At 45.4% G+C, this 24,703-nt stretch overlaps 1 protein-coding gene and 1 long non-coding RNA gene across 2 annotated transcripts; both read left to right on the plus strand.

Annotated features, from left to right (window-relative positions):
• Positions 1–3,032: 3,032 nt before the first annotated feature.
• LOC311369485 lies at positions 3,033–4,347 on the plus strand. Its single transcript, XR_014640112.1, has 5 exons — positions 3,033–3,062; positions 3,327–3,587; positions 3,686–3,776; positions 3,854–3,914; positions 4,251–4,347. It is a non-coding gene; the product is annotated as an uncharacterized lncRNA (long non-coding RNA).
• Positions 4,348–8,346: 3,999 nt separating this feature from the next.
• Positions 8,347–22,838, plus strand: LOC311369540 (E3 ubiquitin/ISG15 ligase TRIM25-like). Its single transcript, XM_084487767.1, has 4 exons — positions 8,347–8,489; positions 13,572–14,639; positions 14,979–15,092; positions 22,455–22,838. The coding sequence occupies exons 2-4, from the start codon at positions 13,574–13,576 to the stop codon at positions 22,589–22,591; spliced, it is 1,317 nt and encodes a 438-aa protein (XP_084343893.1). The 5' UTR covers positions 8,347–8,489; positions 13,572–13,573; the 3' UTR covers positions 22,592–22,838.
• Positions 22,839–24,703: the final 1,865 nt, after the last annotated feature.

Genomic DNA, 24,703 nt, shown 5'->3' on the forward strand with positions numbered 1-24,703 from the left:
TTAACCCTTGTGAAGTGATATTGAAGGAATAAGGAGAAACTACAGCTTCTATTATAGTATATATTTTTTGTTTCTACTATTGTAGTTTCTACTCTGGTATTTTCTCATTGAACTATACCAGATAGTTATTCTCAAAGTAAACACTAAGACTACAAATTCACCATATTAGTGCTTGAAGAACTCTAATGGTGCTATTCCTTTCTCAGGTGTCTTAGGATACAGTTGTAACGAAGTGTCCTACACCACCAGAACCATGTGTGTTCTGCAAGGAACATCAGTGGACATCTCCTGCACATACAGAAAGTATGTATCAACTAGTGCTGGGCCGTTAACGGCGTTAACGTGCTGCGTTAACGCGAGACTCTTATCGCGCGATAAGAAAATTATCGCCGTTAATCTATTCTCAAAGTTGGGTCTGGGACCCAGTGGCGGACCGTGCATTTCACACCTATTCCTTCACTGGTGTCCTACATAAACTAATCCACCTCTTAATGCCATCATTATTAGGTCGACTGACTCGATTTCCTTCTCATACACTTACGTGTTTAATTTGCGTGTGTTTAGACAGATGGGCGCGCACACACACGCGCACCAAGCATCACCCGCATTCATTCATTCTATTAAATACTCACTCGCGGTAAAACTATGTTTTCTCACGATCAAATACTCATCAATCCTAAAAGTAATGGGCTTGTACACGATGTCTGGGTCAAGAACATATGTGTTTGCTGTACGGTGTTTGCAGATGCATTGATTTAAAAGTACAACTTACCGCTGTATCAGCTGTTCTTTCCCAAATCATTTAACCAATCATTTACCCTAAAACTAGATTTTGTTTTGGAAGCCTGGAATATACTTTGCTCGAATGTATTATTGTTATTATTTTAACGCATGGCATAGCCTACTATACTTCATTCATGTTCATTCATGCAGCCCTATGGAAAAAAAATGTTTCCACAATCCACACGCTATTTCTATGCAGTTTCACACGTATGAATAATCTTTGACATCATAATATTTAACATGCAAGTGCAGTGGTGCCTGGTTGCTGCTGGGGAAAATCAGCTTTGCGCCGGGTGCAAACTAGCAACGACACATGCGTCGGTGTAGAAAGTCAATTGCGCCGGGCGCGTATGCAAATTAGCCATGTGCGCCAAACAGAAGAAGGGCCCTACCCTTCTTCTGTTTGGCGCACATGGCTAATTTGCATACGCGCACGGGACTGTCGGAATGGGAACATGTCGGACTGGCAGCATTACGGGGGCGCGATTACGGGATGGCGGAGTTACATTTCAAAATCGCGTTCATGTAAAAATAAATAAATAAGAAAAGCGGAATCAATTTGTGGCGCTCGTTGTTCAATCTGTGGCGCAGCGCCACACATTGGCCTATGTGTGGGAAACACTGACAGGCATTCCCAGCAATACAATTTGCAGTGCTCCTCGGAGGCTGTGAGCCAAGGGTACCGCTCGTAGTTGCTGACTTGAAAGTGGCGGACAAACCCGGACTTTTCTCGTTAGCAGGCCATATTGTACAGAAGAGGCGATCTAGTTTGTCACCAGAAAATGTGAACAAGCTCGTCTGTCTGAGTGACTGGTGGAAGAAGGAGAAGTAGAGGTTGGACTGATTGACTCAAGCCATGTCACAAAGTTACTGAACAGTTCTTTATGACCTCTCATGTAGGCCTACAGTTGTTCAATTAATGTCATATTATCCCAGAAATGGGGGTTGTTCAAATTGCCTGTACTGGTTAAATTGCCTACTGGTTATTTTGTGTTTATCTGAATAAACAATTACATAAACACATACATTTTACTGAACATTATTTCATATTTCATTACCAATAACTTTATCAAGCAGTTTTTGATGCATTTTCCAAACAGGAGATGGGCTTCTGGTCTAATGGACCAGCTGGCCTGAGAAACCCGTTCTCAAGGACTTACTTCTGGTCATTATTTAAGTAGCGCACACATATTTTGAATGCCTTCATCAGAATTCAAATGAGCCATTTTAATCTAGATTAATCTAGATTAACTCCAAGATTGCAGTGAGATTAATCTAGATTAAAAAAATTCATCTATGCCCAGCACTAGTATCAACCTATATATCAGATAAATACTGGTATATATGGAGAGATAATCAACAGCCCAGGGACCTCATAACAGACTCTGAATATAAAGGCCGTGCTCAGTACCCTGACGAAAGGAGACGCTCCACTCTGAGAATCACTGACCTCAAAGTCACAGATTCAGCAGAGTACCGCTTCAAGTTCAAAGCATATAACTATGAATGGAAAGGTGATTTACATGGTACAACTCTGACCGTCACAGGTAATACTTTATATATAGTCGGCCAATAATACTAATAATATTAAACAGTTAGGACTACAGTGGTTTAATTATATACTATATATTACTTATTCAGGCCTGAGCGTGGACGTGACCCCTGTTGCCACGGTGACAGAGGGCCAGAGAGTGACACTGAGCTGTATCACCAGTTGTCCTCTGACTGGTCCACCCTCCTACATCTGGTACAAGAACAACGTTTACCTGTTGGAGGAACCAAATAACCATTGATCCATTGATGTGTATATTACATCCCACTTAATCTGTTTCCGATTGGCCCAGTGTACCTGTGACTGCAATAACACTGTTGAGCCAGAGGTGGTGACTGCAGTCTGATGTTTGTCTTTGGTGACTCTTTAATGAAAAGGGCAATGATACTAGCCTGACATGTTTGCTAATACTTTTGTGATACATTTAACTAACACTTGTTATCAACACACCTGCCACCAGATGCTCCAAAGACCCCCTCAGTGAGCGTGAGTCCCTCTGGTGAGATAGAGGAGGGCAGCTCAGTGACTCTGAGCTGCAGCAGTGATGCCAACCCAGCAGCTAACTTCTCCTGGTTCAAGGTTACTACAGATGATTCCTCCAGAGTGACGGGCCTGGGTCAACAGGTCGTCTTTGATCACATCCAGTCTTCAAACACTGGACAATATCTCTGTGAAGCTAAGAATGCGAGAGGGACAGCATCAGAATCCATCTCCATCGATGTGAAGTGTGAGTAAAACACACAATACAGAGAAATTATCTAAACCTCGTCTACATGAATCATCCCAAAGGGCAAACATCACTCTCTGCTATTTTTTGATATGAGAATACTGTTTAAAATGCTAAAAGTTTAACATCATATGGAGCAGTTCTCTCATATTTAAGATATTTATTCATCATGTATTCAATTCAAAAGCTCTCAAAGCTTTTATTGTCAATATCGTTAATACTAATCCACATTATGTTTCAACATGTTTTTACAATGACCTCCAGATGGGCCTAAAAACACATCTGTGTATTCAAGTCCCTCTGGTGAGATAGAGGAGGGCAGCTCAGTGACTCTGAGCTGCAGCAGTGATGCCAACCCAGCAGCTGACTTCACCTGGTTCAAGGACCGTGAAGACTCAGTGGGACAATCAGGACAGAACTACACCATCGCTCATATCTCATCCCAGCATGGAGGAAACTATTACTGCAGAGCGCATAATGGAATCGGACGTCATAATTCCACCTTGTTGTCCATTTATGTGACAGGTAATCGTTCATCTGATAGACCAACACCTTTGATGTATCAAAGGGTCAGGTTTAAGGACTTGAGCACACAGTCTAATACTGGCCTATGGATGTTGCAGGTTCCTCACCATCACCACACACACTAGTTGCTGTAGGAACCGCTGCGGCCTTACTATCCCCCATAGCCCTCCTCGTCTTCCTCTGGATGAGGTATATTCTCTCTCTCCCTTCATTTTTTGACATGGATTTCTCCTGCTGCTTCTTCATCTGTCTGTTCTCTTTCCCAGGAGAAAGAAGGCGTCCAGAAAAGCCCCTGGGCTGGGAGGACGGCCAGAGACCGAGGAGGGGGTGAGACACAGGAAGTCATTTAACTAACCCATGATGGAACTAACACACAGTGGAAATACCCCGAGGCAACGCCCCAAACCACATGTGAAACGTGACTTCTTTCTTTAGCGAGTGGTCTTATCTGTTGCTCTGTCAATATGCAAATATAAGAGATGATGCCCAATGAAGAAATGCTGTTGGAGGTGAAAGGAAAAACCCTCAATTTAGTGGTTGAGTGGTGGATCCACGGTCCTACCCCAGCGACGGTAGCCAGCTCTGGGTCAAGGCCAACCGGCATGAAGCCTTTTAAAAGGCTTTTCTAATGGACCTTTCTGTCTCTCCCTCTCTCCCTGTCAGTCTCTTCCTGTTCCTGTGTATGACAACGTCTTAGCTGGGACCAATCGCTTGGCTCCTTCAGCACAGAGTGAACCAATAGAACAGCAGGATGACCTTCACTATGCCAGCGTCCACATCCGCCGATTGGCTGGCTCCAATGTCCAATCAGATCGGTCGGAGGAGGAGGTCCTTTACTCTACTGTCAACGTTCAAAGAGCCAAGGCTGTCCCTGAATGAGCTTCTCATGATATCAGAAGAGAAAAAGAGTCAATATTCTGAACTCCTAATTTTTCACCTGCTTTAGAAATGTTATCGTTTGTTTCTCATGCCAATAAAGCTTTTTTGAATTGAATTGAGTTGAAGAGAGAGAGATCTGTATTCCACTTGTCTGGATCAAAGGTTGCTGTGTAGACTCACAGCACTCCCTCCATCACACACACACACACACACACACACACACACACACACACACACACACACACACACACACACTCACACACACACACACACTCACACACACACACACACACACACACACACACACACACACACACACACACACACACACACTCACTCACTCACTCACTCACTCACTCACTCACTCACTCACTCACTCACTCACTCACTCACGCCTGCTACTGAAATGGCTGAACCAAATGTGAAATGCGGACCCTTATCTACGTGTGAATGGGAGGTAAGAACTGCAGTTTCCGTTGACATTATTTTGATATTTATCCTCACCAGACGGTTACTATTGGCTGCTCTGAAGTATATTATGCTTGCAGATTAGTTTATCTTCAGAAACGACGAAAATTGTATGAATTGACTTCCAGCTGCTCGTACAGCAGGTAGATTTGTCTACGTTTTAGTCTGCATTTCACTCTACTTAGTCATACTTAGTATTTCACAAGGTGCTAGGTGAGGGTAACATAAGCTGCTTTCACATATGGACGTGCATCCATCTGTTCTCCGTCTATTCTACGGACGTGCCGTATATGTGAATGACATATCCTGACGTTGGACCTCCTGAAAAAATACTACCCCCGAGGTAGTATTTTCTCCGGAGGAAATGCTAATTACCTTCCATGTGAATGAGCAGTAGAATGTCGGCATTTCTCACTTCACGTTAGTGGGCGTGTTGATGACGCTTTCAAGCGTCACTACGGCGGGAACACGCCCTATGGCGGGAACAAAAAACACGCCAGAAGCAGGCTGCATATGTAGGAGAGGCAAGGAGACATACGACTCAAAACGAGAATGGCCTGGAAAGACCAAGAGGTTTTTCAGCTGCTTAATTTGAGGGCCGACAGTGCGGTGATCGCACACATGAAGGGCACTGCGAAAGACGCAGGTGCTTCTTCGCCACACGACCGTGTGGTGAAGAAGCTTTTGCTGAAATGGGAGTTGTGAAGGGAAGGACACAACTCATCACGAAATTAAAATCCCTCAAAAAGCAGTTCACCACCGTGGTAGACCACAACAAAAAAAGTGTGAACGACCGCAAAACCTGCCAGTAGCAGGACTTGTGTGAGACGATCTGGGGGGGCTGGCACTCCACAAGGCCGCTACGAGCCACTGGCAGCATGCAAGTGGCAGCCCTCTCAGATTCCCCGTCGGAGAGCATGGAGACCGTCATGCCGTCACCGTCCAGCTCAGAGACGTCTTCTGTCCCGGACACTCTCACGCCGAACCCGGTGATAAGAAACACGGCTGAGGAACGGTTCAGTTCAGAGGCAGCTGCTGTCGCCGCCCTTGAGTAAAAGGACAAAGAGGCGCTGGGTCAGCGGCTGAAGCCACCCAGCAGTTGGCAGAACTGGACCGCAGGACGGAGGACAGGGAACGTCTGAGGGTCCTAGAGAACCGGGAGCGGGATGACCGCACACGGCAAGAGACGCGGGAGGACCGGGACAGACAGGCGGCCCGACCGGACCGACGGCTCTCGGACCTCGACTCCGTGCCGGAGCGAGCGCTGCACGGGCTGTCAGCCCCGCAGCCCCATGGTGCACAGAGCCCCCCCCGACTGAAGCGTGGAGGCCAGAGCCCCAGATAGCATCCCCCGCCCCCCCCCCGGCCCGGTACACTGCCCACGCACCGGGGGGGCCCGAGCCCCATCAACACCAAGACGGACGGGATGGGGATGGTCCTACGTGGACCTCGGAGCCTCCGCGGTTCAGGGCCTGTGCCCCAGAACAGACGCTTGAGCACACTTTACACTTTCACTGCTTCATCTGCTGACTGTTTGTGTTCATTGTTATTATTATTTGGTGTGATTTTCACGTGTGATTTATTTCAACTTGACACTTTGTTTATTCATATGCACTTTCATTTGTTAAAAAGGTGTGATTATTTTGTGGTATTAAGCGTGTAATAAAATTATTTCATAATATTTTATGATGGTTTATTTGTTTCCCAGTATCATTTGCTTCATTTAGAAGACAGTTTTGTTCATTTTTGAATTGTAAAATAAATAAAATAATTGTTTGAAGATGCAGGTTTTTTAAATGATTGAAAGCGTGGAGTCGAGCTGACCTTGCCTGCTGTACCCACGGCCCAAAATAAAGAACAGACGAGACAATATCCTCGATTCAAAGTCAAGTGTGAGTCAGTGTGAATGACCCTCACGGTCAAACCTCCTGATCCACAAATGTGGAGAAAAGACGGAGGACATGTGTGAAAGCAGCTTCTGTCTCTCTCTCTCTCCCTCTCTGTCTGTTTATCTGTCTGTCTGTCTGTCTGTCTCTCTCTCTCTCTTGTTGTCTCTCTCTATCTTTTTCTGTGGCTGTGTCTCTCACTCTCTCACACACACACACACACACACACACACACGCTTCACGCTCTGTTTCTACTGGTTGAAGAGAAGTGACTCATTTAACACATTAGGTTTCAATCTATTGCAACATTACCTAACGTTGTTTTCTCTATAGTAAGATTGATAAGCGTTACACAGACACACTTCACAATATCACATCATTATAATAAACCAATAACCTAAAGATAGAGTGGGTTTAGAGAAAGATTCAGGGATCCTCAGCGCAGAAGAATGAAGTTCTGGGAAGTGCTTGGAAGTCCAGACAGCCAATCACAGCCTCGGCTACCTCACAGGAACCGCCTCCTCTCTGTGACAGCCAATCACAGCCTCGAATACCTCAGCGAAGGTTTCTTCACACACACACACACACACACACACACACACACACACACACACACACACACACACACACACACACACACACACACAGTTACGTTCACTACGTCACGGGTGTTCAACAGCAACGTAAAGCAGGTGAGGTGAAAGTGGGAGGTCCGCTCACCTGATTGAAGCGCGGGCCCGTCGAGAGTCGAACCAGTAAAATCCCAAAGGGGCGTGTTTGAATCTCGTGCACGGGCACGTTGACTACGGGCACGCGCTATAAACGGGAGCTAGCGCTGGTCTCAGCGCGTTGTCTCGTCAGGAGAGACGCGCCACCGGTAAGCTGCTGTTTGTGTCCATTGAGCCGCGGTTTAAGTTGGTCTGTCTGGTCACACTCTGTATCCCTGGAAATGTTTGGAGTTGGGGCGTCTTCGCTGTCACACGAGAATACGTCCTGTTTGCGGTGCAGGCTGGGTAATGTAGTTCATCGCACTTTAATTAACACTAATTAATGTTTAATGTGCAATGTGGCTTGTGTGTGGTAGTGCAATGTTTAATGTATATTTAGTGTTTAATGTGCAATGTTGCTTGTGCGGGGAATTGTTGCATATTCAGTTTAAACACTAATTATTTTATACTATATTATATATTATACTATTATTATAACACTAAATACTGACTACTGACTATTATTTATATTTGTTTATTATTCAGAATTGATAGTATATTATGTATGTGGCTATCAATATTGTTGTTTACACCGTAGCCTTTCTATTCTACAGGTTTATAACCTGTTATTTGTGGACTAAAACAACTGCATAAGGAAAATCAAACAAAGCAAATAAAAAACCACAAAGAGTTAAAACAACGTGTCTCCTTCTGGCGCCCCGTTCGGTGGGGAGAATCTTAAAGAACACACACACACACACACACACACACACACACACACACACACACACACACACGGGGCGTGTGTCCGTGGGGGCGGGGCCAGGAGAGGACGTGATGTTCGGGAATCGAAACTTAAGGTTGACAGAAACCCGACGAGGAGGAAGCAGTTCTCTCCCTCAGGAGAACAACACAACACGTTTTGCGACACACACAGTCTGACCGACAGCAACCGCAACGAGGTGAGTAAAACAACACAACCTCCGCGCCTCTCTCCCCGCGGTGTGACCCCGTACGGACCGGCCCTACAGCGGGTTATGATGTGAACTAGGGGAGCGCTAGGATCGGACAGGCAGCCTGTCAGGCAAACTCACACGCTGACTCCTCACCCTCACCCTCACCCTAACCCTAAACCTAACCGTAACCCTATCCGCGAAACGGACCCGTGTCGGGGTCCACCTGCACGCCGCGTTGGAGCCGCTACGGAGGCAGATCGCGGACCCTCTCGCCCGCAGCTGCAGCCCGTCGACGGACGCGCAGCGGGTATGAAAGGCGTTGGCCTTGCGTGGGACGCTCCCGAAGTGCATTGTGGGGCCGTCCGTCAAGTTTAACTTTTCAGGCAGCGACGGATCCGTCACCCAATCAGATCGCGTTATGCAAATATACGCACGTGCTCTGTCTTCTTTCAGCTAAGCTTTCTGTAACATTTTTGTAACCAGAATGCGCTTTCTCTAGACATCACACGGTCATATTAAACATGTAGTCATATTGGACATGTAGTCATATTAGACATGCAGTCATATTAATCATGCAGTCATATTAATCATGCAGCCATATTAATCATGTAGTCATATTAATCATGCAGTCATATTACACTGTTCTATTCTTTTTGAGTGAAGTGGGGCACTAAAGGTCCCATGCTACTTTACGGATGCCTTTATATCGGTGTTAGTGGCCCCTAATACAGTATTTGAAGACTCATTCCCGAAATTCATCCTTGGTGCAGAGTTACAGCCACTACGGGCCAGTCCCACAATGAGCTCTCCACAAACGTTCCTGTAGCTTTAAAGGCTAATGAGGAGGAGAGAGGCGGGTCTTTAATGAAAAGGTTGCAATCCCTTCAAATTACCCTAAAAATGATTTGGCCAGAGGATGATGTAGATATGGTCATCTATCCAGTTTCTAAAGCCGATAGTCTTTTTAGGTCATTAAAATTATCAATAGTTTGATCAATATGATCAAGTTATATCGTTATGTCTTTCAGCCGTATCGCCCAGGCCTACGTTAGGCTCTGTTAGGTTTCTGCATAAACCAGAGGGAACGTTCTCTAAATGTTAGTTCTTGGTTTGGTTCTAACTAACCTTCAGATAAGGCTAACGTTATCTATACGTTCTGCGTTAGCTGGGAGAAACCGTGGCACTTATTGAAAGTGCCGATGTGAAACGCCATTATGAGTAGGCTGGCTTCAAACAATCAATTTAAAATCAACCTGCCTTTTGAATTTACCGATATCGATTAATAAAATCTAATGATTAATCTTTTAATGTACGCTGTTGCACATTGGCTGCTCGTGCACACACTCAGTTTAGCCTCACAAGCAGCTCTCTCCTTATTTATTTACACTGGCTGCCTGGTTCAAATTTAAAGTTGTTTATACTGAATATATGTATACATGGTTCATATATGGGATTGGTTAACCTATTCAAGGTTATCTCTATTATGGCTGGGTATTCCCTACAACCTCACGACGTGATACGTATCACGACGATGCGCATCGCGATACACGTTGATTTTGAATAATGACCATGTCCTACACAGAATTTACTACAACAGCTGTTCTTCATTATTCTCTATGGATGGCACAACTTAAAACACTCACAAATCAGGCCCAGAGAGTAAAAAGTAAAAAAAAAAAATCGAATCCCAGAGTTATTAATATATGCTTCCATTCTTAAACGTAAAATGGCATTTTCTGTTGTCTCTTATGCTTTTAGATTTTTGATGCAACAATAATATTCTGGTTTCACATGACTTTAAGTGCACTTCTATTGGCTGTAGGAATGTCCACCTGACGTACCAGTTATTTTATAAATAAAAAACATTAAATACAGAAAACAGTTTTAACAAACTTCAAAGTGTCCTTGTACTGGCAGCTAAGGCTTCACATGTTTTCAGATTTTTGTGCAGAAACAACAGTGGATGACCGTGCTCAGGTTTCAGAGCACTTCTCTGAGCTGTAACTATATCTCCAGCGGTGGAGAACACCCTCTCTGTGGCTTCACTTGTACCTGGGATACAGAGGGTATTTCTAGCTAAGTTAGACAGTAAGGCAGCCTGGTGCTCCCTCCACCAACTGAGTGGATCCCCAGTAACAGACAATGGCTTTTTGTTTTGCTGTATCGATGCGCGCATCAGCAAGGAGTACGTCACGATATATTGCCATATCGATTTTCTTTTAGCACAGCCCTACTCTCTATCCCAGGGTGCGGCTCAGGTCTGTTCAGATTTTGTCATGTCCTTTCATTACATTCCTTGTTACAGTACTTACATTACATTCCTTGTTACAGTACTACAGTACTTACATGACCAACAGGCTGACAGGCTGTTGGTCATGTTTGATAAAAAAGTACATGAAGTGCTTTGGGGTCAATTCTTAATGTAAACATTAATATTTTTAATGATGCACCAGGTTAGGCAAGGCAACTTTATTTATATAGCACTTTTCATACACAAGGCAGACTCAAAGTGCTTCACATATTAACATTGTCATACAATAAAAAGAAAATAATAGATAGTAAAATAAAATAAAAAGAGTAAAATAAATAGAAATAAAGGCTAAAGTTAAAAAAGAATTTTAGAAAGTGCAAGCGTATAGCATACAAAGCAGCAATGAGCTGCAATTTATTATAAAAATCCGCCATCAAATAGCTTAACCTCACGCCTCACGCCCAAGTCAATTTTAGAGAATAAATGACTGTCGAACTGTTTTGTTTGCCCTCTCATTTGGGTGCTAACGCGTCTTCACTCAGATGAGGTGGAAACTTGCCAGTAGCAGCTACTTCCTGTTTACATTGTTTGCTGTCAATGATTGGCTTTAAATTATCTAAACGTCATTAAATGCGACACTGGTACAATTTACACACTACTAGTAACGTTAAAACTTAAGTTATGGTGGTGCAACCAAAATTTAGAACACCTTTATTAGTTTGAAACTAGCTACGTCGAGCGTAGGGTTTAGGCGAGCTTTACACCCAAACTTATGATCGGCTTTACGTTCTGCTGGTGCAACCGACAGCAGGTCTCAAACCCTTCAAAGTTAATTCAGGTTAGAGGGTTCCTTGTACAATTTACAGCATTAGTTCTATAAGAATTTATAAAACGGGTGGCTTAAGCGATCTGATTGGTTCCCAACTGTTGTATATTGAGCGTATACGGAAGGAAGCCCTGCCCCTGGATAAATGAAGAGATTTTAAATCATAGGAAAAGCTGCCGCAAGGTAGAGCGACTGTGGAAAGCATCGAAGCTTGAGGTTCACAGGCTACACCTCAAGGATCTGAGATTAGCATTAAACAATGCACTAAAGACAGCAAGAACTGCTTATTTCGCTCAACTTATCTCTATTAATAAGAGAAATCCCAAGTTTCTGTTTAAGACCATTAGCTCTATTACATCCCCTACTGTCCCCATTGCCCCGGTCTCCTCTATGACGGATTGTAATGTTTTTGCCAGTTTTATGGTAAACAAAATCAATGACATCAGGGCCAATTTTTCTTTTACTGTTCCAAATCCTTGCACTATTCAGCCTCCCCGGTGTAACTGGTCCCTGTTTTCTTTGGTCTCACTGCCAGACATCAGTGCGATCTTTGCCACCATGGCTCTGTCCTCTAGCCCTCTGGACATACTCCCGACATCACTGTTCCTTAAAACTTTTGGCTCCACTGGCTCCTGCATTGTAGAGATTATAAATCAATCTCTCCAAACTGGTGTTGTTCCAGATTCCTTTAAACAAGCAGCAGTGGAACCTAAATTAAAGAAACCAAACCTGGATCCTACTGATTAAAAAAATTATAGGCCCATTTCAAAGCTCCCTTTTCTGGCCAAAATTATGGAAAAGGTAGTAGCTAAACAATTAATTGCCTTCATTGATGCAAACTCTATCTTTGACACCTTCCAATCAGGTTTCAGGAAAAAACACTCCACCGAGACAGCCTTAATCAGAGTTTCAAGTGATGTCCTGATGGCAGCAGACTCTGGTCAATATACAGTCCTGGTATTGTTAGATCTTACCTCTGCATTTGACACGGTGGACCATAAAGTCTTATTAAACAGACTCAGAGACACTTTTGGGATCACAGGTACTGTTTTAAATTGGTTCAGGTCTTATCTGACCGACAGGAGTTTTTTGGTCCATGTCAACCAGTTATCATCTGACCTGACAGGGCTAGCCTGTGGGGTCCCACAGGGATCAGTACTTGGCCCTTTTCTTTTCTTGCTTTATATGACCCCTCTTGGACAGATTATCAGTGAGTTCAGTGATGTCTCTTATCATCTATATGCTGATGATGTGCAGCTCTACTGCTCTTTTAAGCAGAATGAGCTACACAAACTAGACGATTTAACTGCCTGTTTGACGGCCATCAAAAAATGGCTAAATGACAACCTTCTTCAACTTAATTCTGCCAAAACTGAAACACTGATTATTGCCCCAGATAGTGCCATCCCCCCTATAAAGCAGCACCTAGGTCAGTTAGGATTCATTTTAAGATTTTAGTACTTGTTTTTAGAGCCCTCCATGAACAAGCTCCCTCGTACATCACTGAGCTGCTGAGACCCTATTCCCCAATACGTTCACTAAGGTCATCAGACCAGAAACTCTTGATGGTCCCTCGCACCCGTTTTAAAACACGAGGTGACTGCTCTTTCCAGGCCTGTGCCCCTCGCCTTTGGAATGCTCTACCATCGACCTTGCACAGTATAGAGTCCACTGAAGGTTTTAAGAAAGAACTTAAAACCTATCTTTTTAGACAGGCTTTCAACTGATGTCGACATTGTGGGGCCTCTGTAAAGTTTTCCTGAATTTGCGCTGTTATGTTTTGTTTTTTTTTTGTTTTTTTTTCTGATCTCTGTACTGTACTCTCTTGTGATCTCTGTACTGTATTTTATTGCATTCTATCCTTGTTGTAAAGCACTTTGTGATTTTATCTATGAAAAGTGCTATATAAATTAAACTTACTTACTTACTTACTAAAATATATAACGTATAAAGCACTTGCATTTGAACAAGTTCAAACTGTTATTTTACTATTGTTATCCATGTTTTCTAGGAATGGCCTCTGCTACTTCCTGGTCTGAAGAGGACTTCTCCTGTTCCATCTGTCTGGATGTGTTCAACAGCCCAGTCTCCACACCATGTGGACACAACTTCTGTAGAACCTGTATTACAACGTTCTGGGATGACCAAGTCCAGTACAAATGTCCTGTTTGCAACGAGCTGTTCCACACAAGACCTGATCTACGGGTTAATACCCTCTTATCAGGGATGGTTGATCGGTTTAGAAGTTCTGCACCAGTCAAAGAGCAGCCTTGTGTTGAACCAGCAGAAGTTCCCTGTGACGTCTGTACTGAGACCCAGCTGAAGGCCGTGAAGTCCTGCCTGACGTGTTTTACCTCTTACTGCCACACCCACCTGGAGCCTCATCAGAGAGTCGCAGGCCTGAAGAAACATCAGCTGGTCGAGCCTATGGACCGTCTGGAGGACAGGGTGTGTAAGAAACACGACCGACTCCTGGAGCTCTTCTGCCAGACTGAACAGGTGTGTGTGTGTCTGTTGTGCACAGTGACGGACCACAAGTCCCATCCTGTTGTACCTCTAAAGGAGGAATATGAAGTGAAGACGGCCCAGCTGGGGAAGATAGAGGCTGAAGTTCAGCAGATGATCCAGGAGAGACAACTAAAGATTAAGGACATCAGAGACACAATGGGACGTAGCAAAGCAGACGCAGACAAAGAGATAGCCGATGGCGTGCAGGTCCTCACCGCTCTGAAGCGCTCTGTTGAAAAGTGCCAGGATGATCACAACCAAACGGTTAAAGAGAAACTGAAATCCACAGAGACAGAAGCTGAAGGCCTCATCAAAGAGCTGGAGCAGGAAATAGAAGATCTGACCAATAGAAGATCAGAGGTGAAGCAGCTATCACACACTGAAGACCACCTCCACCTCCTCCAGACCTTCAAATCCCTGAAGGATCCTCCACCCACCAGGGACTGGACGACGGTGGAGGTCCGTCCTCCGTCATACGTTGGGACCTTGAGGAGAGCCCTGGATCAGGTGGAGGAGACACTGAACATGGAGATGGGGAAGGTGCCTGTCCCTAAACCAGATGTAAAGAAGTGTAAGTGTTTGTTTAGTTTGATTCATCTTAGGGTTGTCCAATGATCCAGAATGTCTCCGGTATGATACTGTGCCACACCGCCCATACCGCTGTTCGGTCATATTCTTTTTGAAGAGCAATTGAACCCAAAATTGATGCCATTTTATCACTGTTACTAAAACAAGACCAATCATCTCGAGAACATGAATGAAATCCTATGTTTTTTGTCTCCCCAAAACACGATGTGATCGTTCCACTCTGCTCCGAACACAGGTGGTGTTCTTGAACACCATGTTCTTGAATGTCTTCCCAATCAGGATCTTCATATTGAACCTCTTCTTGGCTTTCCTCTGCTTGTAGCCTCACCAGTCTCTCCCCCTACTAACCTCGTGAGGAGATCCCAGGATCAGCTGGAGGAGACACTGAACATGGAGATGGAGAAGCTGGCTGACCTGAGATCAGCTTTAAACAAGTGTAAGTATCTGATTAGTTTGATTTAGGGCTGTCAAATGTACATTCAATATTCTTAAAATATAAAGATTTATTTTACAGAACAAAATGAAACATGTCAAATGTTTTTCCCTGAAGACAATGTTGTGAGTGTTGCAGTGTAAAGTGAGGTTGAAAACATGATAAAGCTACATAGCTTAAAGGGACACTGTAGGAATTACTCCCATCTCGTGGTAAAATGATATAGTGCATTCAAACGAATAGTGCTCGCTTTTTAAAATGGACGTTGCAACCTGGTTGCAACTACGGTAGGCGGTATGTGCCAAGAAGCTATGATAACATGTCATCCAATACTACCTCATCGAGTTTTCTTTTGGGTGATGATGAGGTACGCTATTTCAAACAAACTTCAAACTGCATTGAACCATTAGTGTGAGCATGTATGAGTAATTACTCCTCGAGCAAGATAGTGAATTATGTTGCCATGTTTATAATGTTTTTATTGGTAACATTACTATGTCATAGTCTAACCCAGCGGTTCTCAAAGTGTGGGGCGCGCCCCACTGGTGGGGAACAGAGACGTGACAGGTGGGGCGCGACAAACGGGAGGAAATTTCACTGAAAACTCCACATTTCTTATGGTAGGAGTGAAAGCTTGACAGTAGGGCTGGGCGATATGGACCACAAGTCATATCTCGTATTTCCAAGCAGAATGTCGCTATAAGATATATACATGCTATAAAATAAGTGCTGTCGCCGCGCTCCAACTCGTCATTCTACATCGGGGGCGCCGCGTCGCTGTGCTCGTTAACCTGCCTGTAGGCCAGGGTGGCTAAACATTTTAAAATTAGTCAGTCAAAAACAGTCGGAGCAAGATGTGGCAAATACATGTTTCGCTCTGAAGGGGATTTTAAAAAGTGACGCGAGCGGAAGAGCGGAGGCTGGGGGGGAGCGTGTGTGAGCCAGAGGCAGAGCGCGACGGAGAGAGAGGTGAGCAGAGCAGAGTCCTGCACGGCTCTCATGTTGCAAACCCGCACCCGTCCTTATACCCGCACAACTTAAAACCACATCCGACCTGAATATCAGATCCAGCACCGGAGAAGTCTCGCTCTCTTGCTGCGCGGGATGCACTGAGCAGGGGTGGCGAGGATAAATCTGTCAATCTGAGCGATATTGGGAAACGAACGACCGTGCTTCTCGCCACCACGATCACACACCGACAGAGTCGTCTTTAGGTGTTGTAACCGAGCAGCAGCTTCGTCCCGATGCCTCGTCACTGGAGTCCTCCCCGTCCCATAGCGTGTCCGCTGACACTCCAGCTCTCTTCTCGGCCGGGGGGGCGCTGCTCGCATATTTTGTAGGCGTGTCACTAATAATGATTTTTTTTTTATTTGAAATAGGCCTACATTTGAACATTTTAAGCTTGCAGCTTTGCAGCCACTCATGCAGGTATAGGTCTCATGAGTTCAATTGCTCACCTGTCTTGCCAAATGCATTGCTCGTCTTTTTTTTTTTTTTAACAGATTGCAAAGTGGCACTTTTATTTTCTCTTTTTCTGAACTTGGTACAAGTCATGACACAGCTGCACTTTTATTTTCTCTTGTTGTTGAACTTGCTGTTATTTGACGTTATTGAGTTAGAATTTAGATACAACATGATGTAACTTGATGTTACTTCAATAAATGTGGAGATGTTAAGCTTGGCGTATTTCGTTAGCGTTGTGTTGGGGCGATGGGGGCAGGTGGGGCTTGAACATCCCCCCTTGTCCAAAGTGGGGGGTGACCGAAAAAGTTTGAGAACCACTGGTCTAACCTATAGCATCAGTTAACAACTTGACACACAACGAACACACTTAATTTTTACTAGTGCTTATATAACGCATGAACTATGTATAATGATAATTAGTAGTAATTAATAAGTAGTGATACATTCCTTATTTGTTTATTTTTACGATGTGCGTGCGTTGTCAGATCATCATCATTACGTGATTGAAGGGTAGGGAGAGGACAGAGGCAGTGGATCGGTGGGAGGTAGTAGGCAAGAAATGCAACCCTTACTCAATCAAACAGAGCCTATGCTGCTATCCACCAACGAGGCTGTTTAGGCTTTTAACTATACGTGTTCTACTGTTGATAATAATAATAATTCATGAAATTTATATAGCGCTTTTCAGTGACCCAAAGACTCTTACATTGTGGAAGACATAAAAAATACGAAAAGGGTGATGACAGTCAGGGGGACAAGGGCAGGGGCAGGGATGAAGGTGGTTATGGGTAGGGGAGGTCGTAGGCTTGGGAAAAGAGATAGGTTTTTAGAGTGGATTTGAATGTGGGAAGTGAGGGAGAGTCGTGGACAGGTTGGGGAAGAGAGTTCCATAGTTGGGGGCTGCCCTGGAGAAGGCTCTGTCACTGAATGTGTTCAGTTTGGAGGGTGGTACGGTTAGAGTGAGAGTGGAGGAGGATCGGAGGGAGTCGGGAGGGGCGATGGGGGATGAGGAGGTCAGACAGGTAGGGCGGGGCCAGGTGGAGAGCTTTGAAAGTCAGCAGGAGTATTTTGAAACTGATACGTTGTTTGATGGGGAGCCAGTGGAGAGTGTGGAGAACGGTAGTGATGTGCTCACGGGACCGGGTGTGAGTGAGGAGGCGAGCAGCAGAGTTTTGGACCATTTGGAGTCTATGGAGGGAATGAGAGGTGATGCCAGTGAGGAGGCAGTCGTCAAGACGGGAGGAGATGGAGGCGTGGATAAGGGATTCAGCAGCGGGGGGGGAGAGGCAGTGTCTGATTTTGGCGATGCGGCGGAGGTGAAAGTAGGAGGTCTTGACAATGGAGCTGACATGGGGATCGAAGGAGAGGGTGGGGTCCAGGATAACACCAAGATTGCGTGCCAGGGGGGAGGGCGTGATGGTCGAGGCGTCAATAGTGAGTGAGATGGGTCCAGTTTTATTTAGAGTGGATTTGGTGTCTGTTTTGTCGCTGTTAAGTTTGAGAAAGTTCTGGGTCAGCCATGTTTTTATTGTAGAGATGCAGGTTTCGATGTGGGTGAGGGGAGGGTTTTGGGTGGTTTTGGTACTGATGTAGATCTGAGTGTCATCTCTGTAACAGTGGAAGTCGAGATTGAGTTTGCAGATGATGTGACCAAGGGGGAAGAGGTAGCAGATGAAAAGAAGGGGGCCAAGGACTGAGCCCTGAGGGACCCCCTGCGTGACAGGAGAGAGGGTGGATGTGTGGCCAGAGAGGGAGACGAACTGTTGCCTGTCGGTGAGGTAGGAGGTGAGCCAGTCGAGTGCGGTGCCCTCAACACCCTGTTGGCGCAGCCTTTTGAGGAGGATGGAATGGTGTACAGTATCAAAGGCTGCGCTGAGGTCTAGGAAAAGCAGGATGTTGAGGGCACCGCAGTCTGCAGAGGTGAGGAGATCATTGATTACTTTGACAAGGGCACTTTCGGTGCTGTGAAGTGGGCGGAAGCCAGACTGGAGGGGTTCATAGAGGTTGTTTGACTGGAGGGGTTCATAGAGGTTGTTTGACTGGAGGGGTTCATAGAGGTTGTTTGACTGGAGGGGTTCATAGAGGTTGTTTGACTGGAGGCGTTTGTAGAGGTTGTTTGACTGGAGGTGGGTGTGGAGTTGGACGCCGATAATGCATTCCAGAGTTTTGGAGAGGAACGGCAGGTTGGAGATGGGGCGGTAGTTGGAGAGGTTGGCTGGATCAAGGGTGGGCTTTTTGAGGATGGGGTGATGGAGGCAAGTTTGTAGACAGAGGGAACATGACCAAGGGATAGGGACTGATTGAAGAGGGTGGTGAGGTGGGGGATGAGGACAGGGAGGCAAGCCTTGGTTAGAGTCGTTGGGAAGGGGTCGAGAGAGCAGGTGGTTGTCTTGGACGCAGTGATGATGTCCAAAATGTGGGAGGAGTCAACAGGGGAGAAGGCAGTGAGAAGGGAAGGGTGGGTGGTCAGGGAGGGGAGGGGGGGGGGGGGGGATGGTGGGACCTCAGGATGTCACCTCAGGAGACTGACACCACCACCTCAGGAGACTGACACCACCACCTCAGGAGACTGACACCACCACCTCAGGAGACTGACGCCAGACACAGACACAAGACAGACTTAACATGAATGTACTTTACACGTTTACTTTCGTAAACGTGGCGGTCGGCTTGTCCGTGTGGATGTTGAAGTCACCGGTAAGTAGGAGGCAGGAAGAGAGAGAGGACGCAATGGTGAGGAGTTCAGACAGTTCAGAGAGAAAAGATGGGTGTGGCTTCAGAGGACGGTAGATTAGAACAGTGGTGATAGAGTTGGGGAGGGAGAAGGCAAGGTGTTCAAAGGATGAGATAGATGGGAGGTTGAGGTTCAGTTCAGTGATGGACAGGGATTGTTTATGAAGAATGCCAATGCCTCCCCCTCGGCCAGAGAGGCGGGGTTTGGCGATGTAACTGTAATTGGAAGGAGTGGCTTGATTGAGAGCGTAGAAGTCCAGGGGCTGTTGCCATGTTTCACAGAGGAGGAGCAGATCCATGTTATTGTCCAGTAGCAGTTCAGATATAACGGGTGATTTGTTGGAGAGGGAGCGACAGTGTGGATGTGTATTGGAACCTTTCAAAGTCGAATATCTTGAAAAGTATGTAGACTATAGCTTAGATACTACAGAGGATTAATCAGCTCATCATGATGAACGTTTTGATGTATAATATGTGTATGTCGTGTAAATATTGCGGGAGTAGATTCAGTGTATACATTTTTCATTGTTTTGACTGGGACAACCACTCACACACACATGGGATTTACATTTACGTTTAACTTAAAACATCTTATAAACAATATGCATTACTATTTCTAAAGCTATAGCACACTAGTCCACTATAGTAGCTATCATCTGATATGATTTAGTCTTTCTATGTTCATTTTTGTAGAGAAGATGAACGTGAAACAGGAAGAACAGTACTAGTGATGAAGATGAGGATGAAGACCAGTTCAGTAGCAGTAGTAGTAGGTGATGGACAGGGATTGTTTATGAAGAACGGCAACGCCTCCCCCTCGGCCAGAGAGGCGGGGTTTGGCGATGTAACTGTAATTGGAAGGAGTGGCTTGATTGAGAGCGTAGAAGTCCAGGGGCTGTTGCCATGTTTCACAGAGGAGGAGCAGATCCATGTTATTGTCCAGTAGCAGTTCAGATATAACGGGTGATTTGTTGGAGAGGGAGCGACAGTTCAGCAGTGCGAGGGAGATGGATGGGGGGGCAGGGGAGGGGGAACGGAGGTTAGTGAGGTTGGCAGTACGGCAGGTGGGGGTGACGGGGGGGCGAGAGTTAGTCCAGAGTGAGGGGATGGGTGAGCCATGGGGGAGGTGTTGGTTGCGAGAGGGGCCAGAACCTGGATGGATGTAGCGGCGTCGGCGGAGGATTCCGGCTGTGCTGGCTGCAGGGGCAGCAGCAGCAGAGAGACGATGGTTATTGTTGAGGCGGTGAAGGTCAGCGGCGGTGTAGCTGAGTGGGCCAGAAGTTGGTGGAGTAGAGGAGAGAGTCCTAAGAGTCTGGAGTAGCAGGAGTGATAATCCAAGGTGGAGACGAGACATGACGGCGGATGAAAGAAGGCCGGGTAGTATATTGGTGGTGGCTAGTAGCTGATTGGCTAGAAGCAGGGAGGCAGTGAGTTGTGTGTTGTTGTGTAAGACTTGCGTGGATTTCTGACTAAAACTTTGCGGACGCCAAAATCTGGAAAGCTGATGCTCACAAAAAAATCTGGATGTATCAATCCTTGCGTAAGCACGATTTCACACAGATTCTCTTTGTACATCCCAATTAACGTGAAATTGAGTGCACATGCACGAGCCCGTCTCTCCAACCATTTCCATCTCCACCCGTCTCCTCCCTCATTTAATATGCTAATTCGTATAAATAAACCTGCAGTAGTGCGCTCGTTAGGAGAAAGGAGAAAATGGAGAAAGGAAGAAAAAATAACTTTAGTGAATGCGAGGTGGAGGTGCTGATTTCTGAGGTAGAGGCCAGAAATAAGATCTTGTTTGGCTCTCTTTCCTCCGGAATCAGCACCAAAAGCAAAAAACTGGCGTGGGAAAACGTTGCCGGGTCGATCAATGAGGTTGGGGCCGAAAGCCGAACTGTGGCTGACATTTAAAAAAGTGGTCGGACAACGTCCACTATTGTAGTCCACTATTGTAGTCCACTATTGTAGTCCACTATTGTAGTCCATTGTTGTAGTCCATGAGGGAGAGAGAGAGGCCGTTTCTCAATTTGCGTTCTTGTCTGTACTTGTGTACTTTGCGTTCTCGTGAAACGTCATCAGTCGTAGCCCAAGTACTGTTCCAATTCCAAGTACACATCAAGTCAAGTACAGTCGTAAAACCCGTGTGTGTTCTCGATGCGTTCTTAAACTGGCCGTTCCACCGAGGACGCATCGGAGGTGACTTGTGTGGACTTGGACCGTTAAATATCCCAGGATGCATTTCGCATTACCATGTTTTAAAATATTAGTATGTAAGCTATAATAATAGGCTATATATAGGAACATTTGACATATATAAGAAAAATGTAGGCCTATTCATTCAAAATATTGACATACTATTTTAAAATTAAAGAGGCTGGGGTTTTGTTTAATATAATTTGTTTTTATTGTATAAGTCGCTGATAGAGGAAACCCATCACAACGGCAACGAAAATCTTGGTCGGATCCATCCGATCGTGTGTGTGTGTGTGTGTGTGTGTGTGTGTGTGTGTGTGGGTGTTCTAATCTGTGTCATTTCTCGCTCATTCGTTATTATTATTATATCAATAGTCTACTCTCCAACTACATAGCCAGTTAGGCACGCGCATCTGTACCCTACATATAAAAAGTTGTGTGAATAGCTTATACACACGATAAGCATATCTTTTCATTTATATTCATTCAAAATATTGACATACTATTTTAAAATGAAAGAGGCTGGGGTTTAGTTTTATATAATTAGTTTAAATTGTTCAGCAGTATATGCCTACATGAGGCCGTAAAGCAGTTAACAGAGCTGAGGTGATGACGTCATCGAGACCGCTGCTGTTCCAATTGTAGGTGCGTACTCGCGTCCTCGGAAGTCTGTACTTGGAAGTCCGGACTGATTAAATATTATTGAAGATACAAATGTGTAGATTTGTTTAATAGTTTGAATGATGGTAAACGGTTGAATTTTGACCAAGTTATGATGGCTTAAGTGGATGAAGTGTTGAAGAGTGTGTGTGTGTGTGTGTGTGTGTGTGTGTGTGTGTGTGTGTGTCCTCGGATTTAGCATCCTAGCATATCTAAGATGTCAATGCTTCCAGCAGTACTAGTGATGATGATGAGGATGAAGATGAAGATGCAGAAGGGTTCAGTAGCTCATCATGTCTTGTTCTCCGTCAGATGCCTGTGAACTCACACTGGACCCAAACACAGCCCACAGACGACTCTCTCTGTCTGAGGACAACAGAAAGGTGACGCGGGTCAGAGAGGACCAGTCGTATCCGGATCACCCAGAGAGATTTGACTACTGGGAGTAGGTGTTGTGTAGAGAGGCTCTGACTGGCCGCTGTTACTGGGAGGTAGAGAGGAAAGGATGGGTTGATATAGCAGTGACATACAGAGGAATCACAAGGAGAGGAGGGCGTGATGACAGCCTGCTTGGAGAGAACAACGAGTCCTGGAGGCTTGATTGTTATGATGATCGTTACTCTGTCCGGTACAACGGTAGAGAGACAGACATACGTCTCCCCCCCGCTGGCTCTACCAGAGTAGGAGTGTATCTGGACCGGCCCTGCTGGCACTCTGTCCTTCTACAGAGTGTCCCCAGGTGGAGGAGGGTCTCAGACACACTGACACACATCCACACCTTCAGGACCTCCTTCACCCAGGAGGACCTCCTCCCTGGGTTTGGGTTCTGGAACGGGGCCTCAGCGTCTCTGTGTGAGTTATAGTCTCTCTCTCTCTCTCTCCCTCTCTCTCTCTCTCTCTCTCTCTCTCCTCTCTCTCTCTCTCCTCTCTCTCTCATCTCTCCTCTCTCTCCTCTCTCTCTCTCTCTCTCTCTCTCTCTCTCTCTGTGTGTGTGTAGGAAAAAAAAAAAGGACGGGCACACACACACACACACACACACACACACACACATACACATACACACACACACTGCTTTTGCGTCAGTGTCTCTAGGGCAGTTATAGTCTCTGTCTCGCTCTCTTTCTCTCGCATCTTTCCCTCCCTCTCCCCCTCCCCCCCGTATCCCTCTCCTCCTCCCCCCGTCTCCCTCTCCCCCTCCTCCCCTCTCCTCTCCCTTTGAAATGTATATTAAATACCTGTACACATGTTTTTTATGCAACTATATATTTGTAATTTTCAGACATAAACATGTTTGTTCTATGGACTATGATATCATCATTGTTGTCCTAATCAGATTTTATATTTCATTCATAATAACCAAGAGGTCTATGGGGATAATGCTGCATGTTGTAACTGACTTTAAACTGAATCTTGATTCCTTTTGTTCTGTTGGGAACCAAACGGCCGCAGATGCTCAGTTATTAAAGATACGTGCACACCTGTTTATGATTAGTAATGTCTGCAGCTTCTATTGTTTCAGTCCTTGTGTTTATTGTGTACATGTAAGGGACCATTTTTCTGTTGTATTTGTTCATGAAGCATAATGATAATAAACAACTCAGTGGATCAACTGAATGTTCTCGTGTGTTCAGCCCATCATCATTCTCCTTTTATTACTAAATAATGCTTACATAAGTGCCTTAATAATAATAATATATTAATCAGAAATTATAAATAAAACAACAAATGTTTTTAGTCTCTCTCTCTCTATCTCTCTCTCTCACTCTCTCTCTCTCTCCCCCTCCTCCCCACCTTCTCCCTCTGCCCCCCCCTCACACACCTCACCACGGTAACATCCCCCCACCCCCCCCCACGGCATGTCGGACTGGCGGCATGTAACCGGGATATTTGGCACAGAGAAGACGGTGGGCGACATCTGGAGTTGACCAAAGGTTAGTGTGATATACCGTGCTCAAACAAACAGCTTCAACAACATGTTTTCTGGAACTCATATACTACGTTTACTTGTTGGGAAAACACCACAACATGTCTCCTTTAAGGATGGACTACTGCCACACCGGTCACATGACCGTTCAACAGGTAGCTCTCATGCGCATGCGACTGATTGGCGACTACTGTTGTTATCACGTGACACGCTGCGCGGATCAGATCGTGTTTATCTTATATCCGATATCCGATCCAGCGTACTGGGCCAACATCGGACCGACGCCGTGGATCGCATCGGGACGTCCCTGGTATCATCTATAGTTGTACGTGAGCGCTGTAAACAAGTGTTTCATGTTTTTTACAACTGCTTTTGTTTTGTGTTGCGGATTTTAGCCAGAGATGGATTCCTACAGCACACAGTCAGTGGCTGGTCCAAACGGTGGATTCATCCTCCTCAGCCAAACGTCAGCAGCACGGTGGGCAGAGACAGAGAGAGGCACAGCCAGCCTGCTCCCAGTACAACAACCACACGGGACCACACAGCTCCAACAACACTCAGGACCCCAGAATACACTGATGTCACATACTCTGCAAGTAGGATAAAGGCTGCCTGTGGAGATGACGTTAACATGACT

Source organism: Micromesistius poutassou (assembly GCF_964030765.1).
Source record: "Micromesistius poutassou genome assembly, chromosome: 24".
NCBI lineage: Eukaryota > Metazoa > Chordata > Actinopteri > Gadiformes > Gadidae > Micromesistius > Micromesistius poutassou.